Source organism: Triticum aestivum, chromosome 3A, assembly GCF_018294505.1.
Source record: "Triticum aestivum cultivar Chinese Spring chromosome 3A, IWGSC CS RefSeq v2.1, whole genome shotgun sequence".
In the NCBI taxonomy this organism is placed as follows: Eukaryota; Viridiplantae; Streptophyta; class Magnoliopsida; order Poales; family Poaceae; genus Triticum; species Triticum aestivum.
The window spans coordinates 698,907,681-698,928,523 of record NC_057800.1 but is presented as its reverse complement, the minus strand read 5'-3'; the positions used below and the strand labels follow the sequence as shown (position 1 = coordinate 698,928,523).

The 20,843-nt window shown below is 46.2% G+C and overlaps 1 protein-coding gene and 1 long non-coding RNA gene across 6 annotated transcripts; both read left to right on the top strand.

Annotated features, from left to right (window-relative positions):
* The first annotated feature begins 10,481 nt into the window (after window positions 1-10,481).
* Window positions 10,482-15,144, top strand: LOC123063317 (uncharacterized). Its single transcript, XM_044487059.1, has 11 exons — window positions 10,482-10,639; window positions 11,196-11,318; window positions 11,454-11,742; window positions 12,412-12,530; window positions 12,844-12,976; window positions 13,097-13,173; window positions 13,262-13,459; window positions 13,537-13,726; window positions 14,039-14,232; window positions 14,328-14,419; window positions 14,581-15,144. Exons 1-11 carry the CDS (start codon window positions 10,550-10,552, stop codon window positions 14,693-14,695), a joined length of 1,620 nt encoding a protein of 539 aa, XP_044342994.1. The 5' UTR covers window positions 10,482-10,549; the 3' UTR covers window positions 14,696-15,144.
* Window positions 15,145-15,809: 665 nt separating this feature from the next.
* On the top strand, window positions 15,810-19,587 carry LOC123063316 (uncharacterized). 5 transcript variants are annotated; one of them, XR_006430254.1, is made up of 4 exons: window positions 15,816-16,874; window positions 17,061-17,210; window positions 17,307-18,277; window positions 18,613-19,587. It is a non-coding gene; the product is annotated as an uncharacterized lncRNA (long non-coding RNA). The 5 variants fall into 5 exon arrangements; XR_006430252.1 differs by having other exon boundaries at window positions 15,810-16,091; window positions 16,167-18,277; XR_006430251.1 differs by having other exon boundaries at window positions 15,816-16,395; window positions 16,715-18,277.
* Window positions 19,588-20,843: the final 1,256 nt, after the last annotated feature.

Genomic DNA, 20,843 nt, shown 5'->3' with positions numbered 1-20,843 from the left:
GAGGTGGCGCTGCAAGGGGCTCTAGTTTGGACCAACACTCAGAGGAGCACTGGCCCGGGGGGGTTAAAATAAGATGACCCTTGAGTCTGCAGAACCCAAGGGAAAGAAAAGGCTAGGTGGCAAATGGTAAAACCAAGGTTGGGCATTGCTGGAAAAGCTTTAATCAAGGCGAACTATCAAGGGGTTCCCATTATAACCCAACCGCGTAAGGAACGCAAAATCCGGGAACATAACACAGATATGACGGAAACTAGGGCGGCAAGAGTGGAACAAAACACTAGGCGAGAGGCCGAGCCTTCCACCCTTTACCAAGTATATAGATGCATTAAGATAGCAAGATAATATAATGATATCCCAACAAGTAAATAATTGTTCCAACAAGGAACGGCCTCCAATCTTCATCTGCAACTAGCAATGCTATAAGAGGGGCTGAGCAAAGCGGTAACATAGCCAATCAACGGTTTGCTAGGACAAGGTGGGTTAGAGGTTTGACATGGCAATTTGGAAGGCTTGCAAGCAAGTGGTAGGCATCGTAGCATTGGCATAGCAAAAGAGCGAGCAAACTAGCATAGCAAAAATAGTAGTGATTTCGAGGGTATGATCATCTTGCCTGCACAGTTGTCAAAGTTGACTGGAGCCTCAAAAGCAAACTCAATGGGCTCCTCGTTAGTGAACTCGTCTCCCAGCTCTACCCAAACAAGACAAACAAGCAAAAATGATACAATCAACCACGTGCAAGACCAAGCAATATGATGTAATGATGATATGCTATGCGGAATGCGATGCGGGATGCAAAATGCAAGATATGACAGGAAATGCATGAACCTAGCCTCAACTTGGAATACCAATTGTGCCACTGGAAAGATTAGATGAAATCGCTTGAAAACGATATAAAGAACGCCAGAATCGGAGTTATGGTTTGGAAATGGCAAGCGATTCAAAAATGACACCGGTCTGCGATTTACAGCAAGTAGCCAACTAAATGCAATAAGATGAACATGCTACAACACCCAAACATGACAACAAAATACATGTCAGGGATGCACACAAGATGCTTAACAAAAGTCTAGCACTGAGCTACGGCCAATTCATCCATTAACAGGTTCAAACAAGCATGGCAAAAATGCATATGACAAACATATCTCAGACTTAGTGAAATTAACACTTGTCTGGAATTTCAGATCAGGTAGCACTCTTCGGAGCAACCAAACTACATGTTACAGGACCTGAACATGGCAAAGTAAAGCATGGCATGGAGCTACTCAAAGAGCTTAACAAAAGTCCCTTAGTGACCTTGAGCCAAAAAGGATCAGAAAATACAATTGCAAGCATGTGAACATAATAAAAACATAATCAGTTTTTAGACTTAGTGAAAAACTGACATATGCTGAAATATAACTCAAGTAGTCATGTTTACGAGCTCGATGCACTCACTACGGTGCAAGTCATGGCAAGACAAGCATACACCCATCAATAAGGCACAAAATGCAAGCTAGACATGGCAAGAACAATAGCATAGCATGCACGGATCAACTACAACATCATCGGCAAAATTGCAAACAAGTTGACAATCTGCCCAGATTCAGAAAGTAGCAAAAGTAGAGCTCGATTGACTCAAGCTAGGGTGCTCCATAATTGCAAACAAAGACATGGATGGATAGAGCACTACAATATTAACAAAACATCCTTACTAATCATCCTCAAAAGAGGCACGATCATTAGAAAACAACAAGAACATATGGCATCATGAGATAAACAGCTCCAGGACTTAGTGAAATCACTAAGTCTCTGAAAACAGAATTAGCAAGTGCACCACTTTGCAAGCTTGCACTAGTCACCACACACATCACAAAAATACATGGGTTGCACCTCTAGAAAGATGACAAAACCCTTAACAAAACACATGTAGAGCATCAGGGCATAGCATGCACACATTAATCATGGCAAAAATAACAAAAACCTAAATGGAGTAGCGGATCTAACAATTAACTCAAGTAGCCATTTTCTAACAGCATTTTGGGCATCAAGATGAACTCAAATGAAAATGATGCAATGGAATGAAATGATGTACTCTCTGAGATGAACATTTTGATATGCTATATGCCTAAATCGGAGCTACGGATGAAAAGTTATCACAGGTCAAAGTAGGCATGAAAATTAGGGTTTCGGGCAAAAATTAGGTCAACCTCAAGATCAGATCCGGATCCAGATCGTGCGCGGAAAACGAGGTCGCCGGAGACACTGTTCACCGGAGCTCCGGTAAGCCGGGAGGTGGCCGGATCCGGCGGTGAGCAGGCGAGGCCGAGGCAAGGGGCGGCGGAGACGGCGGCCGGCGACGAGGGGCGGCTCCTCGGGCGGCGGGGCGCGGACCGGCCGCGGCGGAGGAAGTGCACGCCGGCGAGCGGGCTGCTCCGGCCGGCGCGGGCGCCGTTCAAGTCCAGGCGGTGGCACGGGAAACGGTGGAGGCGGCGCGGCGAGGCGACCGCGGGCGGGCTGCTCCCGTGCGGCGGCGGCGGGATGGGCCGCGGGGGCTCTCCCCGGGCCGTAGTGGGCTGGAGCGGGCGCCGGTGGCGGCAGGACAGGTGGCAGGAGGCGGAGGCTGGGGCGCGGCGGCGGACATGTCCGGCCGGCGCGGAGGCGATTTCTAGGGTTTGGACGAGGGGGATCCGGATTTCAGGGAAGGGGTCTATTTATAGGCATAGAGGGAGCTAGGGGAGTCCAAATGAGGTGCGGTTTTCGGCCACGCGATCATGATCGAACGATCTAGAAGATGGAGCAGAGTTAGGTGGGTTTTGGGCCAAATTGGAGGGGTGTTGGGCTGCAACACACACGAAGCCTTTTCGGTCCCTCGGTTAACCGTTGGAGTATCAAACGAAGTCCAAATGATACGAAACTTGACAGGCGTTCTACTGGTAGTAAACCAAGGCCGCTTGGCAAGTCTCGGTCCAATCCGGAAATGTTTAATCCCCCGCACGAGAGAAAGGTAGAAATGACCACCGGAGGAGAGCGAAGCGCCGGAATGCAAAATGGACAACGGGGAAAAAGCTCGGATGCATGAGACGAACACGTATGCAAAAGAAATGCACATGATGACATGATATGCAATGCATGACACGCAAGCAATGACATGGCAACAACAGCGAATAACTGCACGACACCTGGCACATCGGTCTCGGGGCGTTACACCTATTTGTTTGCCAGCAAAACAATGTGCACGGATTTTCAAGGATATACCTTTCAACTCAGGGAGGTACTCCATGCGAGCAAGAGCGTGCATGCCCTTCTCACTCATATGCCCAAGCTTCTTGTGCCATAATTCAACCGAAGTGTCTTTTTCAACAATGTTCAACACCTCATTGCACCACTTGGTTTTAGTCACATAGAGATTAGCTTGCTTACTTCCTCGAGCCACAATCAAAGAGCCTTTGGTGAGCTTCCACTTTCCTTCACCAAAATTACTAGGATGTTTGATATCATCAAGCTTGCCCACTGAAAACAAATTCAGCCTTATGTCGGGAACATGCCTCACATCATCAAGCACCGATCTGCAACCTGTGTTTGTTTCAACGCATATAGAGCCCTTACCAGCAATTGCTGACGAACCACTATTTCCCATCCTCACTTGGCTAGCAACACCACTAGTGTAAGATGTGAAATACTCCTTGTGTGATGTGATGTGGAAGGACGCACCTGAATCCATAACCCAACTCATGGCATCATCACGAATAGCACTATAGCAATCTTCATCTTCAATGACTAGATAGTCCTCATCTGTTGCGGTCATGGCTGAACTGCTCTCAGCCTTTTGCTCGGTTTTCTTTGTGAGTTTCCCCTCTGCAAGCTCTCTTTTGTACTTCCTGCACTCGCTCTTTATGTGTCCCGGATTGCCACAATAAAAGCAAGTAATATCTTTTCTCTATTTTGACTTTGATCTCCCCCTGGGTTTGCTTTTGCCTTGCTGAAATCTTGTATTACTGCGTCCATGGTTCTCATTCTTCCCATGGGTTTCAGCCACATACACATCAGAAGAAGAGGCATCACCCTTTTCCTTCTTTCTAGCTTCTTCATTCAGCATACTGTTCTTCACCATCTCCAAAGTCAGCTTCCCATCCAGAGCTGAAATGCTAAGTGACACAACAAGCGTGTTCCAACTATTAGGCATGGAACTCAGCAGCAAGAACGCTTGCACCTCATCCTCAAAGTTGATCTTCATGGCTGAAAGTTGACTTATATGGCATTGGAAGACATTTAAGTGCTCAATCACACTTGTGCCATCTCGGTACTCAAGTTTTGCAAGTCTTTTGATCACCGAGGCTTTGTTCATTGATGTCTTCCTCTCATACACAGACTCCAACTTCTGCCACATCTCATAAGCATTTGTGTCATTTGCAACATGGTGGAAAATATTGTGGTTGATGTACAACCGAATCATACCTACTGCCTTTCTGTGCAACACTCTCCATTCTTCTTCCGTGACACCTGTGGGTATCTTGTCTTTCACAATTGGCTCATACAAATCCTTGCAATAAAGGATGTCTTCCATCATGGGCTTCCATAATGAGTAATTGGAAGAATCAAGTTTTATCATGCCACTTGTAGTAGCGCTTTCTTCCAAAGCCATTGTAAGCAGCACTTCCAGCAACAATCAAGCAACTAGGATTTGCAACCTTCTAAGCAACCAAGGCTCTGATGCCACTCTGTTGGGAATTAGCACACAAATGCACTTGTGGTTAACTGATAACTGCAGCGGAAACAAGTAATCTCAGCACCACATCATGTACTAATTCAAGGATCGTTGCTTAGCACAGAAGGAAACATATGCAGCAGCATATATGGAGGCAGAAAATGTTACTCAGCAGGCAAGACACTCCTCAGCCTAGTGTCTTGTGGTAGGAGTAAGTTTCTGGACAGCACCAAGCATCAACAAAGAGACACCAGATTTTTACGTGGAAAACCCCTCAACTTGAGGGGAAAAACCACGGGCCGAAGCCACCCAAATCCTCTTCCACTATTATCAAATGTGGGATACAACAAGTTCTTCTCTAGAAAGCACTAGAGGATCTCATACATCAAGATTTCTGAATCTTGGATGAACACAACAAGATTTGGGGCTCAAGAACTAGGGATTGGAACAATCTCACCAAAGATGGTGGAACCGAAGCTTGAGGGAGACAAGGTAGTCGATCTGGACCATCACAACCTTGGGGAGGAGCTCCCTTACTTCTTCCTTCAATCTTCCTCTTCTTCCCTTGCTCTCTTGGTTTTCTCACTTCTTCTCTCTTGGAGGATGAACTGATTTACTTCACTCTTGGTGGTGGCTGCTGGATGGAGGGTAAAGCATCCCCATCCACACATGTGCAAAGTCCAAAATGACCCTAGGTCATAACCCTAATGGGTAGTGGGCTTATGCACCTCTTTGGGCTACCTAAAAGGCCTCAAATGGTCATCTCCTCACAGCCCACATGAGGAGGATATCCCAACAACACCTTACTATACTAAAATATTGTAACATTCATGAGAAAAAAATAAATGATTCCGACCTCCTATAGTCCTACCTACCTCAGTAAGTTAAACCAGGAAAGTTCCATAGGACAACTATTTGTGATCCTCACTTGTTTAGGCAAATGAATTTTCTATAATGGAACAAACATTTTGGTACATAACAGGGAGGAACACCCTGGTTCTATTCTCCACTAAAAATGAAACCCATCACAGTCTGTTATTACAACAAAAAGCAAACGAAACCCTGTGAAAAAAAAGCAAAAGAAGGAAAACTAACAGTAGCTCTTGCAGATATAGTTTAGAGAGGTGAACAAAGGTTGGATGCGTCTCATATAGCTTTAGATCGCCAAATGACAAACAACACAGCTCACAAACAAACGGTACCCACAGTTTCTCTTTAGCTGTCTCTGTGTCCACCTCTTCATATTTTCTGGTTGGAGCAGGCTTGCTGGCCTAGGCACAAATCTAAGGCTTCGCTGATGGTTTGGGAACATCATACAGAGTATGTCAGCTTCTAATTTAGTTGGTGGATTCAATCCACAAATGTAAAAGCATGAGAGCATCTTATTAAAATGTCCACTGGAAACTGAAAAATTGTGTTGTAGAAATTGCAAAACATCACTTGCAATCTCTGAAATGATAAACTTAGCACTCCAAACCAAAGTTCTCTATTTGACTGCCTCTAAAATATAATAAATTGTATTCTGTACTCTGCCGAAAAAGGCTTTCGCCCCGCTTTATATATAAAACACCAAACCACAAGCATCCAGTACAACCACACGCCATGCCAACGCAACACACACACACACACACACACACACACACACACACACAGGACAGGATACATAGGCGCTGGGTGCAGCAACACCACTCCTAGCACTACCGCCCCGAAGAGATGAAGCTACATATGACGAACCATGCGCTCCAAGGCGGTGCCTTCAGGAAGGATACGATACCGGAGCGTCGCCACCGTCCGATCCAAGGATCAGAGTTTCCCCCGGAGCCGCATGATGGGCAATGAGAGCCGCGACGACGCCTTCAAGAAGGGAACGATCTTCGCCGCCACCGGTCCGTCCAAAGATAGAGCAGATTTTCACCTCGGCCAACATTCACCGCCACCGAACGCCACACCCCGGCAACCACACCGCCCACACGACCATGGTGACCGGGCAACACCAAGGCACGTGCTCTGCCCAAGAGCACCGCGCAACCACCACCAGGGTCGCCGCCCCAGCATCCAAGACCTCGACACCACCTCACCCGAGACCCGCCGCACCCCAAAGAAAGAGATGAGCGGAAAGGTCCCACCTTTCGCGCCCCTGGGCAACTCCCAGCGTTGAGACCCAATAGGTCGGCCAGAACTGGTATCCACCGACCCATCCTGCTACCCCCAGCGCGAGACGAGCTCGGTCCTGCAGCAACGAGAGGGGGACGAGTTCAGTCCTGCTGCACCACACGCGAGACGAGCTCGGTCCTGCTGCATCGTGCGCGAGACAAGCTCAGTCATGCGGCATCGGGCGCGAGATGAGCGGTGGACCGCAGCTGGGAGAGGACCAGCCCTTTGATGGGAGTAGCGCCCAGGCGACGAGGAGAAGGGGTGAAGGTCGAGACGGCCCGAACACAAACAAACCGACACCGGAGAAGCTGGCCGTTGCCACGGGCAGATCCATCGAGCCACCGTGAAGCCGCCACGACACCGGTATGCCACCACCGAGACCTACCCATGCCGTCGCCCACGGCCGGAGCAGCAGCCACGCCCGGCCGCTGCCCTACCCGCGTCGTCCGGCGAGCTCCAAGCACCGGAGCCGCCGGGCACGCACCACCAGAGCCAGGCGCCGCCGGCCAGCCCCCAGAGCCAGATCCGGCCGGATCCGGCAAGAGACCGGTCGCACGCCACCTCCCGAGACAGGAGCACCGCAGCCGCCCCACCACGCGCAGAACGAGGGTCACCGAAGCGCCGCCACCAGCAGGCCACCCCGCCGCCCTGCGAGATCGCCGCCGCGCCGCTGGATCCCGCGGGCATCCAGCGCCGTCGCTCGAAGGGGCCGCCCCGCGCCGGCGCCCACAAGCGGACGGGGAAGGAGGGCCCCGCCGTTGCCGCGCCCCTCGGGCTTTGCCTGACGGAGCTCGCCGGCAACGGCGGGAGGGAGGGAAGGGAGGCGGGGCCGAGGGCCGCGGCCACAGCCCCCCCCCCCCCCCCCGGGCGCGCGCGGGCGCGCCGTGGGAGGGGAGGGGAGGGGAGGGGGAGCGGGGCGGGGCGGGCCGGGAGGCGCGCACCCGGCGCCCGGCGGCGGCGGGGGGAGGGAACCCTAGCGGAGCGGGGGAGCGGGGGGAGCCTCCGGATCAGCTTTCTGTATTCACCACAATCATTCTGTACTCTGTTGGAATCAAAAGCAAAAATAAGCTTGATCTTGAACAAAAATTTTACAACGACGCATATCTCACAGAGCTCTGTTCAACAATATTAGAAATTCATTAGCTCTACCTGAAGGCACAGACCAAACGCCAGAACCACAAATGAAATGGCTGTATAAAAATGAACTCAAAGAGTGAGAAAATTTGAACAAACTATCGCACAGTAAGGATAAAGATAGGTTGCATAAGCCCCATTTTAACTGCTGTAAAAGAACATTGTCAGGTCTTGTTACATCAAAATATGGCTGTACCGGTGGCTTTGATGTGGTTGTAAAGCTTTACCTGCAAAACTAAATATGGATATAAGTTCAGCGATCATATAGAAATAGGTCAGTGTTACCCATAATCGCAAATTGGGCAAAATATACTTCAGTTTTCTAGCAGGACAGTAAGAGTACATTTTATTTAAATTCAATAGATAAGCATGACAATGACAGTGTCGATATGTTTTCTAGCAGGACAGTAAGATCATAAATGATTCCAGCAATGTCGTTTGCTAACTCCCAGAACCGCATGTCACTATATGTAACATGTAGGTTACAAAAGAGTAGTATGTACTGCTAAAAAAAGAGTAGTATGTAATAAGCTTACAATCAAGGAATAGAAAATAATAGATACTTTTCAACCAGAGTCCCCTTAAAATTTGAAGGGCAAATATTATTCAATTACTAAGGAGTGAATTTTCTTTATGGAAGTACAGTCACAGTCAGGAATCCTTGCAAAGTAACTTATATTACCCCCGGGAAGGAAAACCGTGAGAATTTCATCAGTTGATCATTTCATCTAAATTATTTGCCATACATCCCTCGGCAACGAATGTCTAGGAATTCAATCAAGAACGTAGCAAGCATAAAATTGTTAGCGTGGAAGGATGATAAGGGAGGCAGTCAGGCATGACAGGACATGGTGGGGATATAAAATGGAATTAGAAGGCAAACAGTACATTCATGAAACTCATATTGTTGCGAGCGCTCTGTTCATAAGACCTCAATTCCTCGATGTGATGTCTTCATGCCAATCATCTTGCAGATCTGGAGGAGGCAAAGTGTGTGCCTGTATCTGCATGAAGTTCAACAATTCCTCCAGATCAATTTTCTTGAGATCATGCCCAGATGCCCTTGCCCCGCAGGCCGCCACCGCCGCCGGTTCTATCTCCGATGGTGGCCGCAAATCGTAGAGGAGGCTGGATTCTGTTGTGTCGGTCGCCACGTGGCGTTTGTGATGTTTGGGGAGAGGGAGAGGGAGATGGGGGGATGGGGGACAGGGGGCCAGCTTTATGAGGGGGACTCGCAGACGTTTCGATTAGGGCATGGCCAATGCTCCAGCCTGGACAGGCGCCTCACGACCTCCACGTCGGAGAAGAGCCATCGTGTGCAAGTCTGAGGGAAAAGATAGCAGCTTGCAGAGGCAAGTGGGATCCTGCAGAAGAAGCGGTCTCTCCACAGGAAAAGAGTGGTCCTCGCAGGAAAAGGACGAGAGAGAAAGAGAGTGTAGGTGCCTAATTTCTCCCGTTTGAAGCTTTCTTATCTTAGCAGGTGGATCACAGAGGCTACCACCTAACATCAGCTGCGTTGGGCGAATATTTCGTGTGTTGTAGCCTGAGCAAATGTGGCACTTCGGACCACCACTAGGTGATGCCTCCATTGTACATGCCCTTAGCGAAACATACGCTTCCGCTTCCGCAGGTCGAGGAAGGAGGAGCAAACGAAAAAGGCGTGGAGCGGACACGGGGACGGAGGGTCAACTCTTTCTGCAGATCTGAGCCACATATGTTCAATCAAACGGCTGAAAACATTTAGGATGATGTGGACGCACGAGGAGACAGAAAAATCAGATAGTGGGGGTTCCTATTTAGATATAGAAGATAGAAGATAGGCCAAGGGGAAACCCAAGGTTTTAAATAGCATGCTATAGCGTTAAGAATAGATCCTGCGATAAGGGTCTTTTGTTCAAACAAATGAGTAAACATTTTAAATAGCTTGCTATAGCACGCTATAGTATTTAGAAAAAGTCTGATGCTAGGAGGCTTAGTGCGCTATTTAAAACTTTGAATCCCAGGAAAACCCCTTTTCTTCAAAGAAAAAACTCAATTTTATATTTATGTAAAGACAGCTTTGCGACTGATGCATAAATTTCATCAACTCAAGGTAAAAGCAGGCAACAGCACACAGACTCACCATGGTAATCAAAAGAAGAAATTAAGCGACGCAATCAAATTTTTTTTTTTTGCGAATCAACGTAATCAAAATGTTACCGCAGTCCGATTCCGCCATGATATCCTCTCCTGGCTGGCTGGATATGAGCAAGATCGAACTTCACCGGAACAGATCTTCAGACAATGGAAGGGGGTGGTCTCGTCGGAGGGCGGCGTGCGTGGCCGCGGGGTTCGCAACGGCGGCACGAGTAAATGGGAACTTCACCGGAACCGAACGGCGGCCAAGGATATGCGAGGCCTGGTTGAGTGAGGCCCGAAATGACACACCCGGACAGATGGGCCATCGGGCATCCCGGCGCTAATGGGATGGCCTGGCCCGTTCGGTTGGCAGTAATGGGCCGTAGGGCATCCCGGCAGGCACCCGTGCTCTGCCGCCCAAAACCCACCCAGGTCCGCGGTGCTTTCCCGGAGGCGACCATGGCGGCGGCGGCGGCGGCGGGAAGTGATTTGGTGGTGGTTTGCCTGCCTTCTCCCTCGGAGGAGGACCCCCTGCACCATGATAAGAAGGTTCCCTCGACATCCCATATACTCGTATCGAATTTTCTTCTTCTTTTCCTCTGTAGGTCGTGGCTAGTTCAGTAACAAATTACGACCCCGGGAGCAGGACAAAATCAAAGGGCTTCTTTGACCTGCGTTAATTTTCTAGATATACATGAACTACTTATACAGGTGGATTAATGAAGTGTGGACTTGCGGCTCATAGTTTATTTAATTGGGCAAAATGTTGTAAATTTCTGTATGTATGCGTGCCTCTGTCTCTGCGGTGACGATACTGCAATGTTGGCGAGCAATGGGAGTTTTCCTGTGGTGTTGGGATGTCAATCAATATTTGATAAATAAGTTAGGATGCATTTCTTTCTTCATTTTTGAGTTTTCATAAGTTTGGATTTGAGGTTTTAATTTTCATGTCAAACCTCTCTGTTTATATTCCATTTTTGTCTGTTTATAACCGTGCAAGTGCAAGTCCCTTGTGAGTTTGGATCTCTTTTTTTGTTTGAGCGATCTCAGTGTGGTCGGTCAGCTTGAATATTTTTCACCAAATCCATCTTTTCTACAAATGCAGAAATTATTGGAGGCTAGGAAACTATCCTGTTCATTTCAAGTCCCAATCTCTTCCTCCCCTGTTGACGCCTGCAAATTGCTTGACCAGATGATCCATGCTGCTAGGGTAGCTCATATGGATGAGGTAATTACATGTTGAGTTGCTTAATTCTGGTTATTGGCTTGCCGACATAACAACAACTAAAGGCACTTGAGCTTTTTTATTTGTTCTAACTTCTAACTTGCTTCTTACCAATTTGGTTGTGTTGATTTACTGCAGCTGGAGCTTTATTTTGCTAGGGGTGATGATTATGGCCCATTCTCTGCACGGAATGAACTTGAGTCCCTGAATCTGCTTCTCAAAACCGTCAACACATTGCTTGTAGCTGCCAATGATGGCACCAAGGGAGTATTGCAATTACTAGTGGATGAGATACTTGTTAGGCTCAGATCTGTGGGATTGACAGATAAGCATCAGATGGCACTTCAAACAGAGAACCATGAAACTGAGGATTCTCTTCTTAAATGGGGGGAGCAGCATGGTGTCAAAAGTAAACTGCAGATAGCATGTAAGTCTCCATAATTCTTCATTCCGTAATAATCTGGATCATGAACCCATTGAAAATTGAGAAGCTATCTAAGAATTTTCCACAAGAAAGTCTGGATGCTGTTCTTTCTGTATATAATTAATAAATTTTTATCTTTATATTAATCTTGTGACCATGAGGTAAAGCTGCTGCCTTGTGACCATGAGGTCACGGGTTCAAGTCCTGGAAACAGCCTCTTACAGAAATGTAGGGAAATGTTGCGTACAATGGACCCAAAGTGGTCGGACTCTTCCCCGGACCCTGCGCAAGTGGGAGCTACATGCACCAGGCTGTCCTTTTTATATTAATATTGTATTCATAAATTACAATTTCTTATAAAGCCAAAAAGAGATGACAATGTTTAGGTTAATAGAAACTTACTACAGTTTCATAAACAACCATATAATTCCAGTCAAAAAAACAACAACCATATAATTGAGTTATAAGAATTAATGGATGTCACTGAAATGCTACATATAAGTTTGTGGTGCTTATTATACTAGAATTCAATGTTCATAGATTTGTTTGCCAGAATTCAGTTCTCCTAGCTGATTTATTTGCTCAATGTGACCTCCCTTGAATGAACAACCTATTGCTATGTTGATAGATTTCAGTGTTATACTGTTTCTTAACTGATTCTGGATATCTTAGTTTTTGAAGGAGCTGGGAGAGGAATGCTAGCTTCTGAAGATATAGGTGTGGGTGACATTGCTCTTGAAATTCCAGAGTCCCTTATCATATCTGAGGAACTTCTCTGCCAGTCTGATATGGTATGTTCATCATTAATCTCATGTCCACATTCCCTAAAACACCCACAGTTCCTCATTTGTGACAGCAAAAGCTCTGACTAGCTACCATGGAACCCTCTAGATTATTTCTTGATGTCTTGCTGCAGTTGGATGTTCAGCATGAAATGAATCTGGTTCTAATTAAAATTAATACATTTGCTTGGCATATTTATCAAGTGAAATCTGAAGATTGTTTGTCCATTGCCGCCAAAATTTGCTTTTTTGAGTTGATTTTCATTGCCTGAGTGTTTGAGTTCCTGGTTGTTCAATTATGAAGATTTTGCTATCTTTGTAGTTTCTTGCGTTGAAAGATGTGAATAGCATCACCACTGAAACTATGCTATTATTGTGGAGCATGAGAGAGCGGCATAATTCATCTTCAAAGTTTAAGATGTTCTTTGAGACACTTCCGTCAAATTTCAATACAGGTATTAGTAGTTAATTCTCATCCGTAAAGCGACTCCACACTTGTATACCGTGGGAGGCTAGGAGGCTGAAGTTTAAGGTTGTGCTAAGTTAAGAAATTATTTTATCATGTGCATCTACAGGCTTGAGTTTCGGAATTGATGCACTTGCTTCACTAGAAGGCACCCTGCTTTTTGATGAGTTAATGCAAGCTAGGCAGGTAATACCCTTGTGAATTGCTTTGTTAATTCTATGGGCTACTGTTCAGCTGGTAATGGTATGAAGCAATTTTTTGTTCTTTATTTCAGCATTTGCGCCAGCAGTACGATGAGTTATTTCCAGTGCTATCCACCAAGTTTCCCGAGATATTCAAACAAGACATATTCTCGTGGGACAATTTTCTGTGGGCATGTGAATTATGGTATTCTAACAGTATGATGGTTGTTTTAAGTAGCAGGAAATTAACAACTTGCTTGATTCCTGTTGCTGGACTGATGAACCACTCGGTTTGTAACTTTGTCCCTGAATTGGTTTGAAAGTTTTCTTTTATTTGTCTTCGAGTGACTTGTCATGTTTTATGCAGGTGACTCCACACATTCTTAACTATGGCCGAGTAGATCAAGCTACAAAGTCTTTGAAGTTCCCTTTGTCGAGACCTTGTGAAGCAGGGGCCCAATGTTTCCTCAGTTATGGGAAACATCCAGGGTCACATCTAATTACCTTCTATGGTTTCCTACCAAGAGAAGACAACCCTTACGATGTTATACCTTTGGGTAAGGTTTTGCCTAAGCATCATTTCTTAGATATATAGGCGGATCTGTAGATAGAGAGGTTGTAACTGCTTTCTCTTTGCCAATGTTATGATGGTTTCCCTGGATCTGTGACACTAATGACTAATTTATTTGACTTAAGTTGCTTAGCCTAGTGATCTTAACTTACTTTGGAAACACTACGGGACTTTGAATGCTTAGGGACTAGCCACAATTTAATAGGCTCTGCTGCATTTTGGGCACTTTTTCCTTATCTGGGACTGAAAGTAAGTAAATATGCACAAGATTATATTACCGATGTTGAACTATGTGCAGATCTGGACACGTCTGTTCACGAGGAGGATGGCACCGCCCAGTCTGTGAGTACAAGTGTAACCACTCATATGGTTCGTGGGACATGGCTGTGCAGATCACAAGGACCTCCCACATATGGCCTGCCTCCGCCCTTGTTGTCTCATCTCCGTGCTGCTCTAAACTGTGAGCACAGCGAATCTACACCAGAGGCTGATGTAAGCATCTGTTTTCGGTTTCCTGAATGATGCGTGAAGCATGCCATGCACTTGACAAATAACTGAGAGTGAGACCTTTCCTTTTCTGTTCTCAGATCAAGGAAGATGACAGGATGGTGCTGGAAACACTCATTAGCATATTTACACCGATGCTTGAAGGGTTAGGCGAGGCAGACGACTACAACCGGTGCCACTTCATCGTGCTTAAACAGCCATATTTTGGACTCCCTCTGTAAACTTATATAAGATCTTTTAGATCAGTTATCTGAAAGATCTTATATTAGTTTACAGAGCGGGTATCTCCTTTTGTACTGGACATTAGCTTACGATTTATTTGGTTTGTTGCAGGGAGAGTGCGAGTTGGGATGTTGTGCTAGCGCTGGACTACAAGGATCTTCAGAGAAGGATAATTTCGTCCATTGTTACTTCTTGTGGCTCTGGATTGGCAATGCTTGATTCCTAGCTGGAAGCGTTTCTTTCACTGACTAAATAAGCGAAGGCCACACTGGAACCAGATGTAGGTTGGGAATCCCTTCCTTTAGCTGACATGCGGATGGCGGTGAAGCTGTTGCACATAGGAAGTACTTAGTTGCAGGCAATTTACCCTGGTGGATCAGGATCCAAGGACTGGCACGCAAGACACATGAGCCTCATTACTAACTGAAGATGCTCCAGTTTAGGCATCAGTTTGATCCAGCAATCACGTGAGTGAATTTCAGGCATCAGTTTGTGGCTTGAAATTCAGGCTGGCTGCTCCAGATTGTTTAATTCGAACTTTATTTTGCTAGAAGAAAGCTACCTTTATCGTGACGGAGCGATGTTGCTGATCTATAAAGCTGACTGTTGAACTTGTTGATCAGAATGCTGCCTTATTTTTGACCTGGATATGGGTTATGCTAAATTGGTTCATACTAGTTCAGAGGTGGTACACCGATAGCTAACTGACACTGAATATATGTTTGTCGAACTGACCTCTCGACATTCCACCCCATGATCCAAACTCCAAACCAAACACCCAAACACGCTCTTAAACCTACAACCACAAAGCAGCATAACACGGCACGCTTGTCGGAGAGACAGTGGCACGCACCGGAGATATAACATCGGCAGCGAGAGCGTCGTCAACGGAGGCGGCCTGCAGATCATCTGCACCTCACGGTGCAGCAATGGCGGCTAGGGAGGCGTGCGTCCTTGATCGCGCCGTTCACTCCTTAGCAGCGGAGTATGGAGAGAAGCGCGCGCGAGACGCTTGCTGCACTATGAGGTGTCAATGTCTGTGTTTCGCAAAAGAAAAAAAAAATAACTGAATCTCTATATTTTTGCGTACTCTTTTTTTTAGATGTACATATTTTTGTGTACTCCTTGCAACGAAGATTTCCTCGTAAAAGAAAGAACCTTTCCATAAATCTTTCCCTACTAATAAAGCACGGAGTGCTTCTGCTCGTACGTCGTCGTCACTTTTGCAAAAAAGCCCCTCTATTTTCAAGAATTCAACCCGCAGTCCCTGTTTAAGTGGATCGGGGAAAACGATTCGTTTTTGCACAAAACACCCTGTCGTTTGGATTATTCAACCCGCAGTCCGAGCAAATTTGGGTAAAGAAAAAAACACGACCAAAGGAGGAGAACGGGCTCGCCTCCTCTCCCTCTCGCTCAAGTCCTCGCCGCCGCCGCCACCACCCACGCCGGCAGCTTCCGGCGAGCTCCGACGCCGCGCAGCACGCCCCCCAACTCCCCAGAGTCCGCTCCTCCCTACCCTCCGGCCAGATTCTCCGCTCCCGGCCTCTACCGCCCGCTCGAAACGCCACCCCCATGGCTAGGGTTTCGGGCAGGGCTTCGCCGGCGCGTCTCCGGCGGCCCAGGTTCGTCCCTCCTTCCTTCTTGGCTGGGATCCACCACCCCTACACCTCACATTCTCTTCATGTCCTCTGCTGCAGATGCAGATGGAGCACGCCATGGGAATTCCCCATCCACCATGGTCGCCGCCATCAAGGGCTTCTTCACGGAGATGTGGAGGACGCCATGGACCTGCAGCTCCACACATCCCCTCCCCTCCCCTTCCCGTCCCTTCCTCATCTCGTTTCCTTCCCTTCCCATGCAGGTCAACAGGGAGGAACCCTAGCCATAAGCACCTCCTCGGATGACGCCTCTGCTACACCAAGATAGGTCAAGCAACCCCCATCTACTCTCTGTCTCTCCCATTAGCACAAGTCCAGTTTTATTTTGAACAAAATTCTGCTACTACACAAACAAGTCCATTAACAGATCTATTTTTATTTAATTGATATCCTTCCAAACACAAACAGTGTATATATGATGTGCTATTTTCATTTTTGTGCTTTTATTTGTAAGCTCATAAAATAGTTACACTAGAAATGCCATGCAAGTTCTTAGTGAGCGAGTGGATTACACTTGTGTAAACCCAAAAGTGGCAGAGGCGAGTTTCCTCTTAAGCTTTGTAATATTCCTTATTTCTTCTTAACAGAGATATATATGATATCTACATGGCTGCTATGCTACTTTTTTTGTGTGATGAATCATTGTGAGTTTCGAAGAAACTTCCAATGTTACCTCCGCCAAGTTTGCCGGCGGAAGAAGCACATCCATTGAGCCGTTCAATGTCGCCTGCGGTGGCTACACCAGAGGTATGTATCCCCTTGAAAGCTAATCAGTTGATAGAAATAGAAGCCCCTATTTCAGTTTATTGTTTCTGAATTGGTGCTACTTCTGATGGCTCTTGTTTCAGTTTATTGTTTCTGAATTTATACTTTGAATTTAGTAGATAGAAGCCCCTGAAATTTGACCCATCTATGTTATGTCACATCCAACAGATAAAATCATATTTTTGTGTGTGTTATGCACCAAGATGGCTTAGCATCAGATGTTACCTATGACAATTTATACTTTGTTTTGTGGAACAATAACTCCTGCTAGGAGGGCATGGAGGAGTTTCCCCTTGAACTCCATGACCTGATTCTCAGGTTCGTAATTTATCCTATTTTTTGGCTGTTGCTTGCTCCTTTGTTTCTTTGTAGATGTTCTGATTATTGGTGCTTTGGAACTCTTGTGGTCTGTAGATCATTGTTCTACTGACGCTCACTTCACCTGAACGGCTGGACCAGATGATAGTGGATATACCCAGTGTAGTATATTGTTATAAGGTTGTGTATTAGCTTCCAGTGATTTTTCTCTCACTGGTATCTTGACAAAGCTTGAAGTGTATGCCGATGTCTTGCTCAGTTTAATTAGTAATAGTATTAGCTTGAAGCGCCATCCATACTCAGTTTCAACTAGACACCTCCATGGATAGCTCCCTTGCCATTATATTGAAGGTTAGTGTTGTTACCTGTTGCTCAACGTTGCACTTTTAGTACTCTAGCTGCTTTGTAGGCGAAATCGCCACCACCTGCAACCATGCCCTCAGGCTTCCCTCAGACCGTCCTTATCAATTGTAGTCTCTGCTCGCCCATGTTAAGTCCCTCCTTTTAGAAAGGGCCTCCCTCGACGGTGGCCTCCCCTGGAAGCTCTTGAACCTACAATGGAGTCGGTTCCCTGTCAGTATGAAATTCTTGCGTTTGGCCGTCAGACTATTAGTTGTAACCATGTTATTCTGTCAAGCTTTTCCATCGAGTTGCCGAAACAATATCAAAGTAGAAGATGTTAAATATGAAAGTACCAAGTTATGTACTCTGCTATTGTGGTTGTGAAGCTCGTACAGTCTGCTTGATGTTCGCACCAAATTTCCTTCAGGCAACAGGATGATGAGTTCAGTGCAAGTCTTCAAATTGCAGGGCTAATCATAGGCAAAGAATTCTGGACTTCTGTGGGTTTTCATGAACGATTTTGAAATGAAGAATAGTTGTTAAGTTATTATTTTTGCTAGAAGAGTAGCGTGGCAAAAAAGAGTATTGCTAGGGAAGTAGCTAGAGTACATGCTACTATTTTTATAGGGAAGAGCCTAAACGACCCAACTTATGCAGTCTACAGATGTTGCTTACGAAATTGGGTATAGAGCCATGCATCTGCAACCATCTATTAGCAACATCAGGTTTGTGTTTGTATCTCCTTTGCCTGCATCATTTCTTGATCATTATGTTATTATTTTGTCATCTTGAATCCTTTTTGTTATAGCCATACATTCTCTTTTGGTTTAAGAAGATAATAATCAAGTTTCACTAAATGCATTTTCTATAGCAGTCAGATTCTCTAATAATTCAATCATACTGCATACTGGTCTGTAATTTCATTTCTTTGGTCATCAATCTACCTTTTCCCTGAGATTGTTTCTCATAGTGAACAACTGATAAAAAGGATTTGTAGGAAATAGACAAGAATGATAAGGTACATACTGATGTTTTGTGTAATTTTCCTGTGTGGTTCAAGAGAAGCGTATTGCAGCAGAAGATTCAAGGGTGATAACGCAACGAAGAAAAAATTTGTGTTGTGGGAGAAGAAATTCTTGCCCCATAGGCTTTTAGTTTAAAAGTTTCCATTACATACAGTTTCACTCTGTTCATATGATACATTGTTATCACTCGGTATTCTGCTCAAGGGGGACTGATACTTCCTCATATGAGAATTCTTATCCTTCTGACTATGTCATGCCTTTTGGTCTGCCCTGGCTTAGGTAGTTTGTGTTGACTCCTTTATTATTCAGTGATTTGCCAGCTATTCATGGATTCAGCAACAGACTGGGTTTGCTTTGTCCCAAGATCATGGATACTTGAATGCCCTTTATTGACCATGTATTTGAGAGGCCACTTCTGATTGCTTTTGTATTTTTATGCATATTTTAAGCTTGTGGAACCCATTTATTTTCTCAAAAATCTCACTTGTGCATGCTAATCTCGGGAACTATATTCAGACATCCCTTGCCCCTCTTATGCGGGTCATTTTGCATTTTGCTTTTGTGTTAGAATAAGTAATTAATATTATGTAATCAGAACCACTTTTTGTTCGTATGAGATTGTCCTGTATGATAACTTGGTAAGGCATGAGAACATTTTTTATATGTCAAAAGTGGTCAATCCGTAGAAGAATGCATGCTCCTAAGCCATGGGAGAAATTAGCAAACAGACAAAAGTTATCATTTGATTTTAGTGCTTTGAATAGGTTCATGCAAAAAGATAAAACTTTCAGATGTACATGGTATCACCCTCACCTCTGATGGCACAAGCGCTCTATTTGATGTTCTTCAGGAGAGGTTCAATATTACATTTAAGGAGAGAACACAGACATGGTGACACTCGATAAAGTGAAGCAATGGCCAGCCTTGCAAGAGAGGGAATAGTCTGGGCCTATCATACAATGTAAATATGTTTTTTTACAAATGAATAAGCTTTGATTTTTTTGTATGAATTTCTATTTCACGTTGTCTAGGGGCTTAGCAAGGTGGACATGACTAATATTATTGTAGAAAGCACTGCAACTTTTGCCTTGAATGAAACAAGGTCTTTGGGTGGATTGTTGTGTGACATTCTCCCGTTGCAACGCACGGGCATTTTTGCTAGTAAAGAAAAAACTGGCTAAGAATAAGATAGAGCCAAGCCAAGTCCGTTCCAAACTGCCAGTAGCACGGAAGACCTACTTCCGCGGCCCTGGACGGGGATCTGCGGGGCGATCATGGCGGATCATGCCAACAAACAACCAGCGACGGCTCACCACCACGGGCTCCCCGATGAGATCGTGATATGGGAGATCCTCGTCCGCCTGCCCCCCAAATCCCTCCTCCGCTGCCGCACCGTCTGCAGCGCCTGGCGCCGCGCCACCTCCGCCCGCAACTTCCTCCTCGCCACCACGCCCGCCAGCCAGCCCTTCCCATCGTCTCCGGCTACGGTTACGGCGGCCACTACTGCCACCGAGACATCATCACCTTCGACCAACGGGCTGCCGACGCCCAGCTCCAACACGTCATCCAGCTTGACGTCGAGGGGTTCTGCCGTCTGGAGGCCTCCTGCGACGGCCTCCTCCTCCTCTCCTGTGACACGCCTGACGTCTCCTGCCTCTACATCTACAACCCGGCCACTCGTCAGTATACTACAGTGCCGGTGCTGCGTGACTCATTCATGGTCTTAGGAATGTACTGGCACCGCCCTACTGGCGAGTACCGGGTACTACTTATGTATGAAAAGGAAATCAGGCTCCGTCCATTCATCGTCCTCCTGGAACATGATACCTGCTGTATCTTCACATTGGGCTCCATCCAGCCGCCCCGGAATATCGGGCGTCCGCCCGAGGCGGAGCAAGTGTGTTCACGCGGTGGGGTGGCTCTCATGTTCCGTGGCAGCCTGCATTGGCACATAGACCAAAATGAGACTGAAAGCAACATGATAGTGGTATTCGACACCACAACTGAGTCGTTCAAGCAAATGCATGCTCCAGTGGCATTGCGGCAAGCTAAACTGTTTGAGATGGATGGCGTGCTCGGCATGTTCGGTCGTAATGATGTTGGTGCTATCATCAATATATGGGAATTGCAGGACTATGAAAACCAGGTCTGGACCTTCAAGTGCAAGATTAAATTACCGGTTAATGAGATCATGGTGCTATGTCGAAATATCAACAGTTCTTGGCATGCGGTGGTCATGCCTGGGGATGGTGAGTTGCTCGTGCTA

Excerpts from the sequence above, each read along its gene's own strand:
- LOC123063317 (XM_044487059.1), top strand. The coding sequence starts at position 10,550 with ATGGCGGCGGCGGCGGCGGCGGGAAGTGATTTGGTGGTGGTTTGCCTG. Across the intron at positions 11,743-12,411 it reads AAGTAAACTGCAGATAGCAT|TTTTTGAAGGAGCTGGGAGA; the intron begins GTAAGTCTCCAT and ends TGGATATCTTAG. Across the intron at positions 13,460-13,536 it reads CTGGACTGATGAACCACTCG|GTGACTCCACACATTCTTAA; the intron begins GTTTGTAACTTT and ends TGTTTTATGCAG.